Here is a 16,245-nt window from a genome sequence, read left to right on the forward strand (position 1 = left end):
GATTCATCCAACCTATAGCACACCTTAGCCACGTCTCCAGGTTCTACCTCCCACCCTAACCCCTGCAACAATGCAAACATGGCTCCCTGGAGGGACTAAAATCTAGAATAGGTCTAAGTGAACCACCCAGTGAAGAGACCCAGGGAATCTTGAAGCCTTGTATGAGGTTCTACAGAAGGAAGAAAGGGCTCGAGATCGTGAGCAGTGGGTCGAGGTTAATTACACTAGGTATGCAGGATGTGCTAAATGAATGTTTGAATCTGGTACCCTGAAATAGAAGTTAACGGTGTAGATGTGCATGAGAAGGAAGATGAGTGAAGACTTGGAGCTGGCAATACTAATCATACTTGGGTTTGACTCAGTGGGGTGAGGAGGTTGGCTGTCATGAAGAGAAACGCCACGGTTGCCCTGTGCTGGAGACCCCAGTGTCCCGAGTGGAGAGAGAGTCAGTTCTCAGCAAAGCTGTCAACATAATATACTATCACATTCGTCCTTGAGATCAGGTTTTGCCGCAGTGCAGGGATGAGAGCAGGAGGCAGAAGGGCGGAGAAAAGAGCTACTCAGAGCTTCAAGAATGAGAATATGGCTCCTTCACTCTTTCGTGTCTTGGTTCTTGATTCAAATGGAATGCATCTGTTTGGTTTATTTTATTTTATTTCCTTACTTCACTCATTGGGTTTCTCTTTCCTGTTGTTGTTTTTAGGAGCTGGTGGGGAGTAACCCTCCCCAAAGAAACTGGAAGGGAATAGCGATTGCGCTCCTTGTGATTCTGGTCATCTGCTCCTTGATTGTCACCTCGGTCATACTGCTGACACCAGGTACTTATATTTATTCTTGGAAAAGCAAGGCACTATAAGGGAGGAAGTGCCTAGTTGTGCCTTGCAAATTTTTTTCTAAGTAACATGATTTATTTTTCCAGGTTCTAATTCTCACCGTGCCATATTGTTAAATGATTAATATGTTTCAATGAAAATCCATTTTGTATGCTTTGAATGTGTTCATGTAATTGTTGACTAGGTAGAAATGCTTGGCATATATTAAAATTCATAATTACTTATTCATGCTTGATGAGCTTAAAGACAATGGCATTATAAATATGAAGTTATACGGATCTCATGGAATTCATAGCTAGTATATCAAAGGTGAATTTTTAAAATTATTAAAACAACATACATTGAGTATGAACTAAGAACAGAGGTACTTGATAAAATAACAAAAGTATAAGAAAGAGTCAGAAATCTCACAGGGAAGAAAAAACATACAAAAAATTTTAGGAAAAACCTACAGCAAAATGTGTATACACCTGCACCATTGAATGCTTCAGAAATAGTGCTACGGGACCTTGGAGGAGAGAGAGGTCCTTCGTGAAGAAGTTCAGGAAGAAGATGAGATGTGAAGCGGGCTGTGATGGAGTATAAGGAGAGAAGGAAGACTTTTCCTGTAAGATAACCACATGGCAGTTATAGGAAACCACTGTGGCCACATTCTCATTGTCATGTTAGGTTCCTAATTATGTAAACAATTAGCTCTAACCCTCAGTAAATAGACTGCACAGTTATTAGGCCTTAAGATGGAAAAATAAGTAGATACGTTGAAATGTATAAGTTAAATAAGTAAGTAAATAAATAAATTTTACATTTTTACAAAAAGCGCAAGTAAATGATGATGTACATTTAAATGATTCCAGAACTTCAATGACAAAAAGAGTAATCTGTACCCTGAAACCTAAACTAAATAAAGGTATCACAAGAAATGAAAACTATAACCAATATCCCTTATGAAAATAGATGTAAAAATCTCAACCAAATACTAGCAAACTGAATCCAACAAGGTATAAAAAGGATTATACACCTTAACAAAATGTGATTTATGCCAGGAAAAAAATTGATTTAATGTATAAAAATCAATGTAATACATACATATTAATAGAATAAAGGGAGGGAAGGAACCCACAGAGCAGACATTTGCAAAGTTCAAAATCTTTTCATAACAAAACACTCAATAAGCTAGTAGAAACTTCCTCAACCTGATAAAGAGCATGTATGAAAAATCCACAGCTAATAGCATACTTAATGGGGAAAGATTGAAAGCATTTCTCTAAGATTAGGAACAGACAAGGATGCGCAGTCTCCCCATTTCTATTTAACATTCTATTAGATATTCTAGCCAAGGCAATGCAAGGGGGAAAAAATGCAGATAGGAAAGAAGTAAACGATCTCTATTCATAGATGACATGAACTTGTATATAGAAAATCTGAAGGAATACACACACACACACACACACACACACACACACACATGCAGCAAGGCTGGATGATACAAGATCAATATACAAAAATCATTTGTATTCCCATACAGTAGCAATGAACAATCTAAAAATTAAATTAAGAAAATGATTCTACCAGCTATAGTTTTGAAAAGAACAAAGTACTTAGGAATAATTTAACAGAAGAGGTACAGTTTTGTACACTGAAAAATCATAAAACATAATTGAAAGAAATTAAAGAAGACCTAAGTAAATGAAAAGATACTCTGTGTTTATGGACTGGAAGATCTAATATTGGTAATACAGCAATACTTCCCGAATACATTTATAGATTCAATCTAATCTTTATAAAAATCCCAATTGCCTTTATTGGAGAAATAGACAAACTGATTCTAAAATTCAGATGAAAATACAAGGGACTCAGAATAGCCAAAACAGCCTTGAAAAAGAACAGGTTAAGTACTTATACTTCCTGATTTTAAATCTTACTCTAAAGCTATGGTAATGATGGTACTAGCATAAGTATGGACATATAGATTAATGGAATAGAACTGAGCGCTCAGAAAAAAACTCATACATTTATGGCCAGTTGATTTTTGACAAAGGTGCCAAGATCTTTTGATGAAGAAAGAATAGTCTTTTCAACAAATAGTGGTTGCCCAACTGAATATCCACAGTCAAAATAGCAAAGTTGGAGCCCTACCTCACACCATATACAAAAATCAACTCAATGTGGATCAACAACCTAATAAAAGAGCTGAAACTATAAAATTCTTGAAGAAAACATAGGGGCATATATTTATGATCTTGAGTTAGGCAACAGTTTCTTAGATATGACACCAGAAGCATAAGGAACCCAAGAAAAAATAGATAAATTGGACTTCATCAAACTTAAAAATGTTTGTACATCAGTGGGCACTATCAAGAAAGTGAAAAGACAACCCATAGAATGTGAGAAAATATTTACAAGATATATGTTCAGTAAAGGTCTAATGTCCAGATTGTATAAAGAATTATTATAAATCAAAACAGAGAAATAATTTAATTAAAAACAACCAAAGGATTTCAAAAACATTTATCCAAAGAAATATAAATGGCCAATAAGCATTTGAAAAGATGCCCAACAACATTAGGCATCAAGGAAATGCAAATCATACAGTACACCACTTCATATCCACTCGGACGGCTATTAAAAAAAAAAGGAAAATAACAGGTATTGGTAAGGATGTGGAAAAATGGGAAACTTCAAACATTAGTAGGAATATAAAATTGTATAGATTCTGTGGAAAACTGTTCAGTAGTTCCTCAAAAAGTAAACATAGTGTTAGCATATGACCGAGTAATTCCATTCCCGGGTATATATACCCAAGACAACTGAAAACATATTTTCATACAGAAACTTGCCTATGGATGTCCATAGCACCGTTATTCTTAAGAGCCAAAAAGGAAGAAACAACCCAGTGTCCTTCACCTAATGAATAGATAAATGTGGTGTATCCATACAGCGGAATATTATTCAGCCATACCAAAGAATGGATCTCTGATGTATACGACAACATGGACAAAACTTGAAGACGTTATGCTAAGTGAAGGGAGTTAGACCCAAAAGGCCATATACTGTATGATCCCAGAATGGGCAAATCCGTAGAGATACAGTCCATTAGTGGTTGCCAGGCGCTGGAGGTGGGGACAGTAAGAAGTAACTGCTAATGAGATTTCTTTTCTTTCTTTTTTTTTTATAATAATTTTTTATTATGTTATGTTAGTCACCATACAGTGCATCCTTAGTTTTTGATGTAAAGTTCCATGAGTCATTATTTGCATATAACACCCAGTGCACCATGCAATATGTGCCCTCCTTACTACCCATCACCGGCCTAGCCTATACCTTGCCCCCTCCCCTCTGAAGCCCTCAGTTTGTTTCCCAGAGTCTTCTTTTCTTTTTTTTTTTTAATGACATTATATTTTTAGAGAAGTTTTAGATTCACAGAAAAATTAAGAGGAAGTCACAGAGATACCCCATATACCGTCTGTCCCCACACAACACACAGCCCCCCTGGTTATCAGCATCCTCACCGGATGGTACATTTGCTACGACTGATAAGCCTACATGGATGCATCCAAATAAGATTTCTTTTGGGAGTGATGAGAATATTCTGGAATTTGGTAGTGGTGATGGATTCACAACTCTGTTAATACACCAAGAACTCCTGAATCGTACATATTAAAAAGTGGAACTTCATAGTAAATGAATTTCTTCTCACTTGAGCTGTTAGTTCACATGATGGTGGGAACATTAAAGAAAACACTGGAGTAATCTGTACTATAAAAACTTGCTTAACGTTGAAGAGGTTTCAGTAGCCATCATGAAAAAGAGAACGTTGCTCTCTCCTTGAGCAAGCTTTATGAGCACCCCAGAGTTGCCTGGGGCACCGGACCTGGGATTCCATACAGTGCATCTGACTGATGGGGAAAAAATGGACTCAGCCATTGAAATCTGAGTAGGGGGAGGGTTAGTAAAGACAAATGCTTGTTCTGTTGTGATTGGCTGACGATGATTCCCCTTAGCTGGCGATCTCAGCAACCACGTTCTTAACGTGGGGGAAATCAGGTCTATCTCAGGATTCATGGAGCGCATGTTCCTACCTTTGCTTTTCCTTGAACAGAACTGTGCTTTATCTGAGAAAATGATTATGGAACAGTTGATTCTGTGGTTGTCCGGCACTGGACTGGGGACTTAGAAGCCACTGTTTTAAGTACTTCGCAGTTGCTGCCGCCCTCCCACGGCGCACAGGAGTGTTGAGGTCGCCCAGAGTCCTAGGGCTCCTGCGGTCGTCACTTCAAAGTGAAATGAAAGGGCATGGCCCTGGAGCTCCTTTCTCCCCAGCGGTCCAGCAGCGAGGCCAGGTGGTAAATGTCCTGACAGGATAAATTCCCAACCAGTCTGGAAGCCTTCCCTCCTCGTGCCCGTGCAACACCACGCAGAGAGCTGGGCCTCGGTCGTCTCCACTGCGTAGGGGAGCAGGTCCCAGGGTCTCAGACGCAGCCCCGAGCCCTGAGAGCCACTTCCACGCAGCTCCCACGCAGCAGTGTGCCTTCTGCAATCGAGAACATCGCCATCGTCACCGTTACCTGTTGGAATGCTGGCGGCCCGTTGTCAGGGGCAACAGCAATGGGCAGCAGGCATCTGCTGGCGATGGGGCTGGAGTGAATCCCTGAATTCCAGAAAAGGCTTTGAAGAGCAGAATTTCTTTTATTCTTCTGTTAAAATCAAAATGTGGCTGAGCCTTGCCTCACCTTTGGGCTCTGCCGGGCTTCCGTAGCTGGTATTTCGTTTTGCAGGTTGTGCTGCTCAGGGAGTGCGTGTCCCCGGGTTAGGACTATCATCCATGCCCGCCCAGAAGCGAGGGTACTGCCGTCCCCCCATCACGGGCTTTCTGCGGCCACCGTCCCGGGCGCAGCGCTGGCTTCTGTTTGGCAATCAAAATTCGGTCAGGCGGAAGAGAATGTCAAACGGCCCCACCTGACCCTGCTCCAGAGCTTTCTCAAATTCACGAACCTGCAGGGCATCCTCGCCTCAACCAGTAGGACGTATTCATTGGTCAAACATTAATGCTCCCCTCTCGGGGCCTGAGAGCATTGAGTTCAGTGTTGGGTGAAAACTGAGAGAAGGAGACACAAATGCTCTTCCTGAGAGCTTAGCATCAAGAGACGCAAGGAACGTGCATGAGGACAATTTTGCAGACGTGTGATCAGAAAGCAGAAGCAAAAGGGAAGCCTTAGGCAGGGCTTGGGGAAGGCCTGCTGAGTGGTGCCCGTCACTGACTCACCGACCTAAGACTGTGAGCACAGCGAAGGGCGGCGGTGGCTTCCACTGGGTGAGGGACCAAGTGCAGCCTGCAGGAGAGAAGAGTCCTAGTGATGATAACACCCAGCAAATTTTCGTGCCGTTCTGGGTGTGTTCCCACCCAGCCTTGCCTCCTTTTTGATAGACTTATTTAGAAATTGTAGTAGGTACATTTTTAAAAATTTAAATTCAGTTAATTAACATATAATGTATCATTTGTTTCAGAGGTACAGGTCTGTGATTCATCAGTTGCATATAACACCCAGTGCTAATTCCAACACGTGCCCTCCTCAATGCCCATCACCCAGTTACCCCTTCCCCCTGCCCACCTCCCCTTCTGCAACCCTCAGTTTGTTTCCTGTGATTAAGGGTCTCTTATGGTTTGTCTCCCTCTCTGATTTCGTCTCATTTTATTTTTTCCTCTCTTCCTCTATGATCCTCTATTTTGTTTCTTAAATTTCACGTATGAGTGAGATCATGTGGTATTTGTCTTTCTCTGACTAACATATTTCACTTAGCACAATACCCTCTAGTTCCATTCATGTCTTTGCAAATGGAAAGATTTCAGTGTTTTTTTATGGCTGAGTAATATTCCATTGTATATATGGACCACATCTTCTTTATCCAGTCATCTGTTGATGAACATCTAGGCTCTTTCCATAGTTTGGCTATTGTGGACATTGCTGCTATAAACATTGGGGTACAGGTGCCCCTTTGGATCACTACATCTGTATCTTTGGGGTAAATACCCAGTAGTACAATTGCTGGGTCATAGGGTAGCTCTATTCTTAACTTTTTGAGGAACCTCCATACTGTTTTCCAGAGTGGCTGCACCAGCTTGTGTTCCCACCAACAGTGTAAGAGGGCTCCCCTTTCTCTTCACCCTTTCCAACCTCTGTCGTTTCCTGACTTATTAATTTTAGCCATTCTGACAGGTGTGAGGTGGTATCTCACTATAGTTTGGATTTGTGTTTCCCTGATGCCGAGTGATGTTGAGCATTTTTTCATGTGTCTGTTGGCCACGTGTATGTTTCCTTTGGAGAAATGCCTGTTCATGTCTTCTGCCCGCTTCTTAATTGGATTCTTTGTTCTTGGGTATTGACTTTGATAAGTAGTAGGTACTTTTAATAAAATAATCTTTTTCAAGGACCGCCTGTTTCTAGACTTATATTCTGGTTTGTTTAAACTCAAATCACAGTACCTGCTTTTTACTTGCCCAGAAAATCCATTCTGAACTCAACTGGGTTCAGCCTTTTGGTAGAAACGTTCCCGTGTTCACGTGGGTCCCCTTTCCGGCTTGGTAGGAAGAACCACATGGAGGTCCTGTTGGTACCCTGGATCTTGAAGGGGCCCATGGTAATCATCCTGAACGACAAGTCTCCTTGTTCTGTAGCACCGTCTAATTACCATCAGTTATGCACAATTTATGTTTTAAAGATCAAGTTAAAAGTGTTTAAGGCAATCTTACTCCCAAAGGGACTAGCCAAATAAGAATGTGTCCTTTTCAGTTTTGTCATTCATTTCTCCCTTGCTAGTCTGTGCTCTTTTCTAAATTTCTCTTTGGTGTAATAGACTCAAAGTTACCTTTTTTACTTTCAGATAATAAATACGTGCCTGCTCTAGGTCACACACAGTGTATGCCTTTTTGGGTAGCGACAGTTCTTGCATTTGGATGAAAAGGACTCTGACATTCTCCAGTGCCACAGTTAATGTCATAGGTGCTGAAAAATCCAGCAGAATCACATTTGCATTAGAACAGCCCTGACAGTTGACCTTATGGATTTTCACATTAGAGAAGATGGACAACAGTTTCCGATGGAAAACACTAGAACACTTGGAGGTGGCGTGTAACTGAAAGGCCTTGGAGGTTTGAAAGTCACAGTGACAGTAGACTTTGGGTTGAGGCCACGCAGAGGTTATCAGAATATAAGACTCATGAGTCTTTGGGGTGGGAGCAGAGCATAGAGATTATTTTTACGGAGTTGAAATTTCATCACTGGTTTAGGTCCAATGTCTGTAACTACTTTGCTAACTCTCAGCTTATCTTTTTTTAATTTTCAATTGGACCCTCTAGGCTTTACTGAGAAGGAGTGGAATCTAGCAAATTGGCCATCACGGCTCATAAATTGGATTCTCCTATAGGAGAGAGTAGGTACGAGCAAGTCACTTAATCAAGTGTTCTGAATATACACCAGAGTCAAAATAAGATGAAATGGGTTTGTGGAGAAAAGCTCTGTTAAAATTACATTTGAGAGAATCCCTCCACTTCAGAGGTGCGACTGCCAGTTAACAAAGGAAGTTCTTTAATAAAATTTCATTGGATTTTTTTTAATAGACTATTTTTTTAGGGCAGTTTTGGATTCACAACAAAACTGAGAGGCAGGGACTGTTTTCCCAGACACCCTCTGCCCCCAGGCACACACAGCCTCCTCCGTTATCGATCCCCACCAGAGTGGCACATTTTTACAATGGTTGAATCTTCATTGATGCATCATTATCACTCAGATTTCATAGTTTACATTAAGGTGCATTCTTGGTGGGTGCCTGTGTGGCTCAGTCAGTTAAGCATCTGATTCTTGGTTTCGGCTCAGGTCTTGATCTCAGGGTTGTGGGATTGAGCCCTGTGTCAGGCTCCATGCTCAGCGTGGAGTCTGCTTAAGTCTCTGCCCCCCCTTTCCCCGCCCTTCCCTCACTCTCACTCTCTCTCTAAAATACACAAATCTTTTTTTTAAAAAGGTGCACTCTTGGTAGTTGTGCATGCCATGGGCTTGGACAAATGTGTGATGGCACGCATCCACCATTACAGTATCCTACAGAAGAGCTTTGCGGCACTAAGAGCCCTCTGTGGTCTCTGTTCATCCCTCCCTCCCCCATAACCCCTGGCAGCGATGTTTTTACTGTCTCTGCAGTTGTGCCTTTTCCAGAACGTCATACAGTTGGGAGCATACAGTATGGCGCCTTCTTTCACGTAAGCAATAGGCTTTTAGGGTTCCTCCATGCCTTTTCATGGCTTGACAGCTCATTTCTTTTTAGTGCAGAGTAATATTCCATTGTCTGGATGGACCACAGTTTGTTTAGCTGTTCACCCACTCACCCACTCAAGGACATTCTGGTTGCTTCCCACCATTGGCAACTATGAGCAAAGCTGCTATAAACATTCACGTGCAGGTTTATACAGACATAATTTTCAACTTCTTTGGGTAAATACCAAAGAGTGTGATTACTGAAATACATGCTACAAGTGTATTTTGTTTTGTAAGAAACTGCCAAACTGTCTTGCAAACCGGCTGCACCATTCTGCACCCCCGCCAGCAATGAACGAGGGCTCCTGTGGCTCCCCATCTCGCCAGCATTTGGCGTTGGCAGTGCTCTGGGTTTTGGCCATTCTAATAAGCATATAGGGATGTCTCATTGTTTGAAGCTCCTCTTTTAAAAATTCTAGAACAATTGATTTTTAAACATTTATTTAAAATACATATGTAATGTTATATTGTTTAATGAATTTTCAAACTGAACAGGCTCCATAGCCAGTACCCTGATCAAAACACGGAATTCAACCAGCATCCCGGAAGCCCCATCCCAGGCTTTCTCATCACTAATCCTTCCAAAGGCCACCTAATTTCTAACATCACAGAATAGTGTAACTTGCTTTTACGTCGTCTTATCATTGGAAGAGGCATACATGTCCTTATTTGCGTTTGGATTCACTTCAGGAAACTCACGTACCTGGCCAGCCGGTCCATGGGCCATGATGGGGACCAGCTTGCGCATTTATCCAAAACCCAGATGTTACAATATCAGACTACTTTTGTCTCCAACAGAATACTTAACTAGAATAATTCAAACCGTAAGTGTTCTATTGTTTCATAAAAGGAGAAGTCCAGGGACGCCGGGGTGGCTCAGTCGGTTACATGGCCCACTCTGATTTCGGCTCAGGTCATGATCTCAGGGTTGTGAGAGCCCATGTCGGGCTTTGTGCTCAGGGGGAGTCTGCTGACGGATTCTCTCTCTCTCTCTTTCTCTCCCTTTGTTCCTACCTCTACTCTCTCTCTCTCTCTGCCTCTCAAATAAATTTTAAAAAAATCTTAAAGATTCTCTCTTTCCTTCTCTCTCTGCCCCTCCCCCGCCTTTAAAAAAACCAAAAAAGAAAGAAAGAAGGAAAAGGAGAAGTCCAGACATGGCCGGGCCCAGGGTGGTTCAGCGGCTCAGAGATCTCTGCTGCTCTCGTCAGCATGCTGGCAAAGTGGCTGCCCTGGCTCCACACATCACATGTCCTACCTTCACCGGAAGGAAGGGAAAATCATGGAACTTGCCTCGGGTAGTTCTGTCTTTTTTCTGAAGTCAACCAGGAGACAGCTTACTTGCCACAACTATATAGTATGGCGCCCCTTAGCTGGCAGGGGGTTAAGAAAGCATTTCTAAAGGTCAGCCTCTGCGGACTTGGGAGAGTACAGTGGCTCTCAGGAGGCAGCTTCCTATCTGCCACCACAAGACCCCTTAGTTTGTGAAATCGTTTATGAATGCCGTCTACATGCCTTGAATGTGAACAGTGAGTTGGCACCATTCCTTAAACTGAAACATATCTGGAGAGAGGGAGTTCTGACAGAGTCTCATAAGAGGAAGAATTAATTCACACTGCTGCTGACCTTATAGTTAGTTGCAAACTTCCAAAGTCCTGCGAAGTGGGTCCCTAGGACAATCTTAACCGTCTCTGCTTTGACTTTCCATCATTAGTTGTAGGATTGTGAGGTGCATCTGGCTTATTTATTGAATTCTTACACTAAAGAGCCGCTTATCTGAAGGATGGCAGTAGGTTTTACTCACGCTTGCATTAGGAACCTAAGCGAAGGCAAATGTGCCCACATATTTATCCATAAAAGGGCACTTCTCGAGGCATTGCTGCGTTTTGCACCCTATTTTACAGGCATAGTTGTATATAAACCACGAGATGGATAAATCTCAGCCCGGCACTCGGGTTTTCTTCAGTCTGTTGCCTGGTTTGGACGAAGCCTCTTGGTCAAGTTCAGGTGACTTTGGGGAGCCTTCAGTACCGTCTTGTCACTAGGCGCTGGCCAGTCCAGTAGTTGCTACTTTAGGGAAGACGCTGGCCATCAGGAACCAGAGGCGGCCACTGAGGAGTCTTAAGTCAAGGTAGCGGGTCTGGGTGGGGAACACAGACAGAGATGATACAATAAAATCAGAGAAGTGGCGAGAAGTCGCCCACAATGAAGGAGGCAGGTCAGAGCACCAAGGGGGATTCAGTGCCAGGCTGCCATGGTCCCCCTTCTCTCCGAGGCAGAACTCTACCTTGAGCCCCGCTGGAGCAGCCGTTTACCACTTCAGCAAAACCAGCATATATGTGCACTTCCCCAGTTGGCTCTGGCCTATTCCTCAAATGCTGGATTATTTCTAAATTAACTCCGTGCTTTTAGGTGAAGTATGAAAATGAGCAGGAAGTTGGGCTAAGAGATAACTTACAGAACCTCGGATTTATCAGTCTTTTTCTCCCCTGCTTCATCCTTATCCAGATACTTTTTTGTCTTTTTCAAAAATTTCAGTAAATGTATGATTATTGTGTTTTCAGAGGAAGCCTTCTAAAGTAGTGGGTTAGTGGGAAATGGAGAAAAGGTCTTGAAGGGTCTGCTGAGTGACAGGATGGCTCCCCAAAAGTTCCATGTTCTAATCCCTGGAACCTGGGACCATCGCCTGGGAATGTCACTGGGGAATGTCACCTTACATGGCAAGAAGGGGCTGTTGCAGAGATGGTTATGTTCAGTACCTGAGATGGGGGGTTTCCTGCATTATCCGTGGGTCCTAAATGCAACCACGTGGATCTTTATAAGAAGGAGGCAGAGGGAGATCTGACACAGACAGAGGGGAGAAGGCGACGTGACCGGGGAGGCGGAGAGCGTCGTGATGCCGCCACGAGACAAGGCGAAGAAGAGCCGCTCCCCTCGGCTCCTACGTCAGCTGTTCGGAGCCACGTTTGCGGTGATCTGTGACCTGGTGCAGCAGCCATGGGACAGCAGGACAGAGGGAAACAAATGCCTCTGCCAGTCTCGCAGGGGCCGTACCTCCCAGGCAGGCACCGTGGAGAGCAAGAGCTAGAAAGACGTGTGCTGGACACGCGGGGGCCGGCCACCGCTCCCAGCACAGGCCATGCCGGCCCCCATCTCCCTGGAGGACTCCTCTCATTCAGAATCTGATACTTCATCATCTCTGCCGCAGAGAAGAAACTGCCGCGTATTCAGAATTGAGAGAGCTGTTGGTGGTTTTAAAATGTTGGGAGGAAGCGACAGGACCCATCCCCTGCCTTGACTTAATTTATTTTTATGATTTTACTTACATGCGTGAAACAGATATAAGCTCCTCTTACAATTCATATAAAATTAACAGAAAGAACCAAATTAAGTACAGATCAATCACCAAGGCCAATAAAATCCAAGTTTAAAAAATGTACACTTTACATGGCACGTGATGATCCCTGAAACTAAATTTCCCTTAAAATGTGCGTACGGTATTTGCTACCAGGATGTGGGCCCTTGGGGATTAACGAGCCACCCCCAGCAGCCACGATGTCTCTTTTGGGAGCACCGCACACCTTCGTCCACGTAACAAACTGTGCCATCAGCTGGGAAGGTTAAATTAGCTGACCGTGGTGTTGGTGCATCCGGAAGACACATTCCAGCTCAGACACTAGACTCAGGCGTGAGTATGTGCTAGGATCAGAATACGACTTTATGAATGATTTCCCAGGTAGTATGTATAACCAGAAAAACAATAGTGAAAAAGCTATTAAATGAACCAAAATCAAAATAATAATAGTACTTTTTTTTTATACTATCAATTCTACTACCAGTGTCTAGGTATCATTCATTAGATTTCACTGATTCTGATGTTAGTTTTTCTGGTGTTTGTTCCTGTGATTCTTACGCTTTTCTATCAATATTCACAGACAACTCCATCAAAGTGAAGACGGCTCCTCGCTTCTATTCCTCCCACTTCCTTTCTTCACTCTCTTATGAAGCCTCGGAAGTTATTTTTAAGTCCTTTATAGATTGCTTTCATAACTTTAAACGAGAATGTCTTGCTGTATATATTTCTTGGTGCTCTGACCTTAAGTGCTGTGTCTGGACCCTGCTGGCTAATCTGGGGAACCACCTCCCCAGCCGGCCCGGCACCCACCCCCCCATTCTTCCTCGCAGCTTTGGATAATATTTGCAGCCTCTTTTCTCACTTTAATGAAACCTCTACAAAATAATAATCAAGTTGATTTAAAAATGGAGAACTCATTTAAAACATTCACCATTTGTCTTGAGGCATTCAGGCCAAGTGGACTCTCATTTCTTCAAATCCATTAGTAGCTACGATTCAGCTTATTGCTACTTGGACCTTGACTTTCTTATACAAACCAGTTTTCTTAGCAGTTCTAATGGATTATTTCTACTTGAAATGAACAAATAAAACTGTCCTTATGAGGACAAAATGAATGCCTATGCAGAGTGTGCTATAAGTTTAGAAAGGTTGCAGAATATGAGATCTATATGCAGATACTGTGTTTTATGGACTAGCAACAAAAAGTTGGAAAATGAAATTTTGAAAATACCAGATGTATTAGTGGACTCAGGCTGGCATGATAAAACACCACACACCTGAGTGGCTTAAACAACAGAAATTTGTTTTCTCATTGTTCTCGAGTCTTTAAGCCCAAGATCAAACACCAGCAGGGTTGGTTTCTAGTGAGCCCTCTCTTTCTGGCTTGCAGACGGCCTCTTCTCGCTGTGTCTCACATTGCTTTTTTGTCTGCGTGCATAGAGAGAGAGTGTGTCTTCTCTTTCCTTACAAGGTCACTGGTTCTGTTGGAGTAGAGCCCCACCTTTATGATCCCATCTAACTTTAATTACCTCCTGTAGGGCTCTATCTCCAACTATAGTCACATTGGGGGTTAGGACTTCAGCGTATGAATGGGAGAGGGGTGCAACTCAGTCCATAACACCTGTCTTCATGGACCCCTTTGGGGGCCATTATTTTACCTACACAGTCTGACCCCTAGCCCTTAAAGATTCACATGCATCCCACATAAAAGTACATTCTCTCCATCCTAAGGTCCCCAAAAGTCCCAAGCTATTGCAGCATTAACTCAGAGTTCAAAATCTCATCAGCTCAAAAGTCCCAAATATCATCATCTAAGTCACCTGAATGAGTTGTAGTAAGACTCTGGGTGTGCTCCATTTCACGACCTGTAGGCACCTTAACCAGTTTAAATTTCATTGTTCGCAAGTTGTTGATAGTAAAGCATGACTAAATTTATTCTTTCATTATGATAAGAATCTACCAAGGAATTATGAGTATCATCTACAATAGATAGCACTGATTGTACTTCTATTTTAAAAAAAAAGGGGGTTTGTGTTGGAAATATTGATTGCAGCATCTGCATAGAGCACTCACTCCGTTAACATGCTGGCAGAGTGAAGGGAGATTCTTCCTGTGTTTTCATAGTTGTTTCCTTGGACTAAATGGCTGCCCGTGTTTGGTTCATCAGTAAAGGCACAAGCAGCAGTGATTTGATGTGAAGCAAAAGCTGTATCACTGGAACTCACGAATTAATGGTTCAGACTTTGAAAAATAGACAGTTTCTGTGCTCTGGGGTGATGCAGTCAGTTGCGGGTCCAACTCTTGATTTCAGTCAGGTCATGATCTCAGGGTCGTGAGATCAAGCCCCACATTAGGTTCCGTGCTCAGCATGGAGTCTGCTTCAGATTCTCTCTCCCTCTTCCTCTGCCTCTCCTGCTTGTGCTCTCTCTCTATCTCTCTTAAATCAATCTTTTAAAAAAACAGAGCTTCTTTGATTTCCATATGTTCCTCTGAGTGCTTGTATAGAAACAAACTAATATTACCAGCTTCCATAGAAACAACATAGAAATGTTCCCATGGTTTATTCTAAATACTAGAGTACTTTTACTCTGAGCCTGGGGTTGGGATCTGCCTCCACTGTGAAGCTATATCCCACCGCGCACCACAGTCTTTGACTCTTTGGAGTTTGAAAAGCCTTATACATGACACCTGCCGCATCACACAAGGTGGGTGAACATTGCTGTGTGCCACTGTCGTATGTGTTCCTTGTTGATCTGATTCAGAGGCTGAGCTTTTCTCATTACAGAAATGTGACCATAAAGATGGTTTTTAAACCTTTTTCTTTATTTACAGAATTTTTTTTAACCTGGAGAGCATAGTGTTTTATCAGGACCCTTATGAGCATTACCTGCCTGATATTTTCTGTATTCTGGAATTTAATTAGCATCCCACTTTGGGAACAGGTTGCCCACAAACCAGATTCTGCGAACGATGCCAGCGTTTAGATTTCCCTGCGGACGTGGCTCATGCTAGCTTGGCTGACTTTCCACACATCTTCGGAGAAGCCTTGTAACCTCTCAGTAGCTCAGGTTTGCCTTCCATAAGATGGCTTTCCTTCCTCCTCTTTCCTATAGGATCAAGAGTTAAAACTGCCAGTGTCCCCGAAGACGGCAGAGCATTTTTTGGAGTTGTCACTGATTCCAATTTCTAACACAAGCAGAACTAACAAGAGACCTCTCACTAATCTGGGTAGATTTTCTTTGTTACTAAATTGGGTTTGTCAGTAGCTAACCTCTACTTGCAGTGACTGAAAACCTTAAGAGGTTATGCTTCACAAATTAATCCATTTCAGGGTGGTGGAATTTAGTTCTAATTTTAAAAATCTCTAGAGAACATTCCAAAATGTTCCCCAGTAATTGTGCTACTTAACAACATAACTGTTTAAAAAGCATCCGGAGAGGAGCGTGAGTGATTTGCATTGTATTCTGACCTACGTAAAGATAGCTGCCTCTCTAGGGATGGGGCCGTGCCTCTGCATGCCGGTGAGCTGACCGGGATGCATGGTAACTACAAGTGCCATGTGGTGATGCAGCTATCGGACGGAAGGCAGCTTTACTTTTCGGTCATCCCCAGATTACCTTCAGGATGAAATCCAAATATAAAAGCCACTGGGCACATCTTGTATCTCCACTGGTATGTTGACTTCCGGTTTAATTCAACTTCCGGTTCAACATGAGTTCCGGTTCCAGGTGACTTCCGTTTTAAGATGGCAGATTGG

General features: G+C 42.6%; 1 protein-coding gene across 2 annotated transcripts in view; it reads left to right on the plus strand.

Annotated features, from left to right (window-relative positions):
• The window catches only part of DPP6 (dipeptidyl peptidase like 6), an 883,822-nt gene that overhangs the window by 538,805 nt on the left and 328,772 nt on the right, over positions 1 to 16,245 (plus strand). For both annotated transcript variants that reach the window (XM_044392285.3, XM_044392287.3), the window contains exon 2: positions 704 to 818. In XM_044392285.3, the coding sequence (XP_044248220.2) occupies positions 704 to 818 (115 nt within the window). The remainder of the gene's footprint in view (positions 1 to 703; positions 819 to 16,245) is intronic.

Source organism: Ursus arctos, unplaced genomic scaffold (assembly GCF_023065955.2).
Source record: "Ursus arctos isolate Adak ecotype North America unplaced genomic scaffold, UrsArc2.0 scaffold_3, whole genome shotgun sequence".
Classification (NCBI taxonomy): Eukaryota; Metazoa; Chordata; class Mammalia; order Carnivora; family Ursidae; genus Ursus; species Ursus arctos.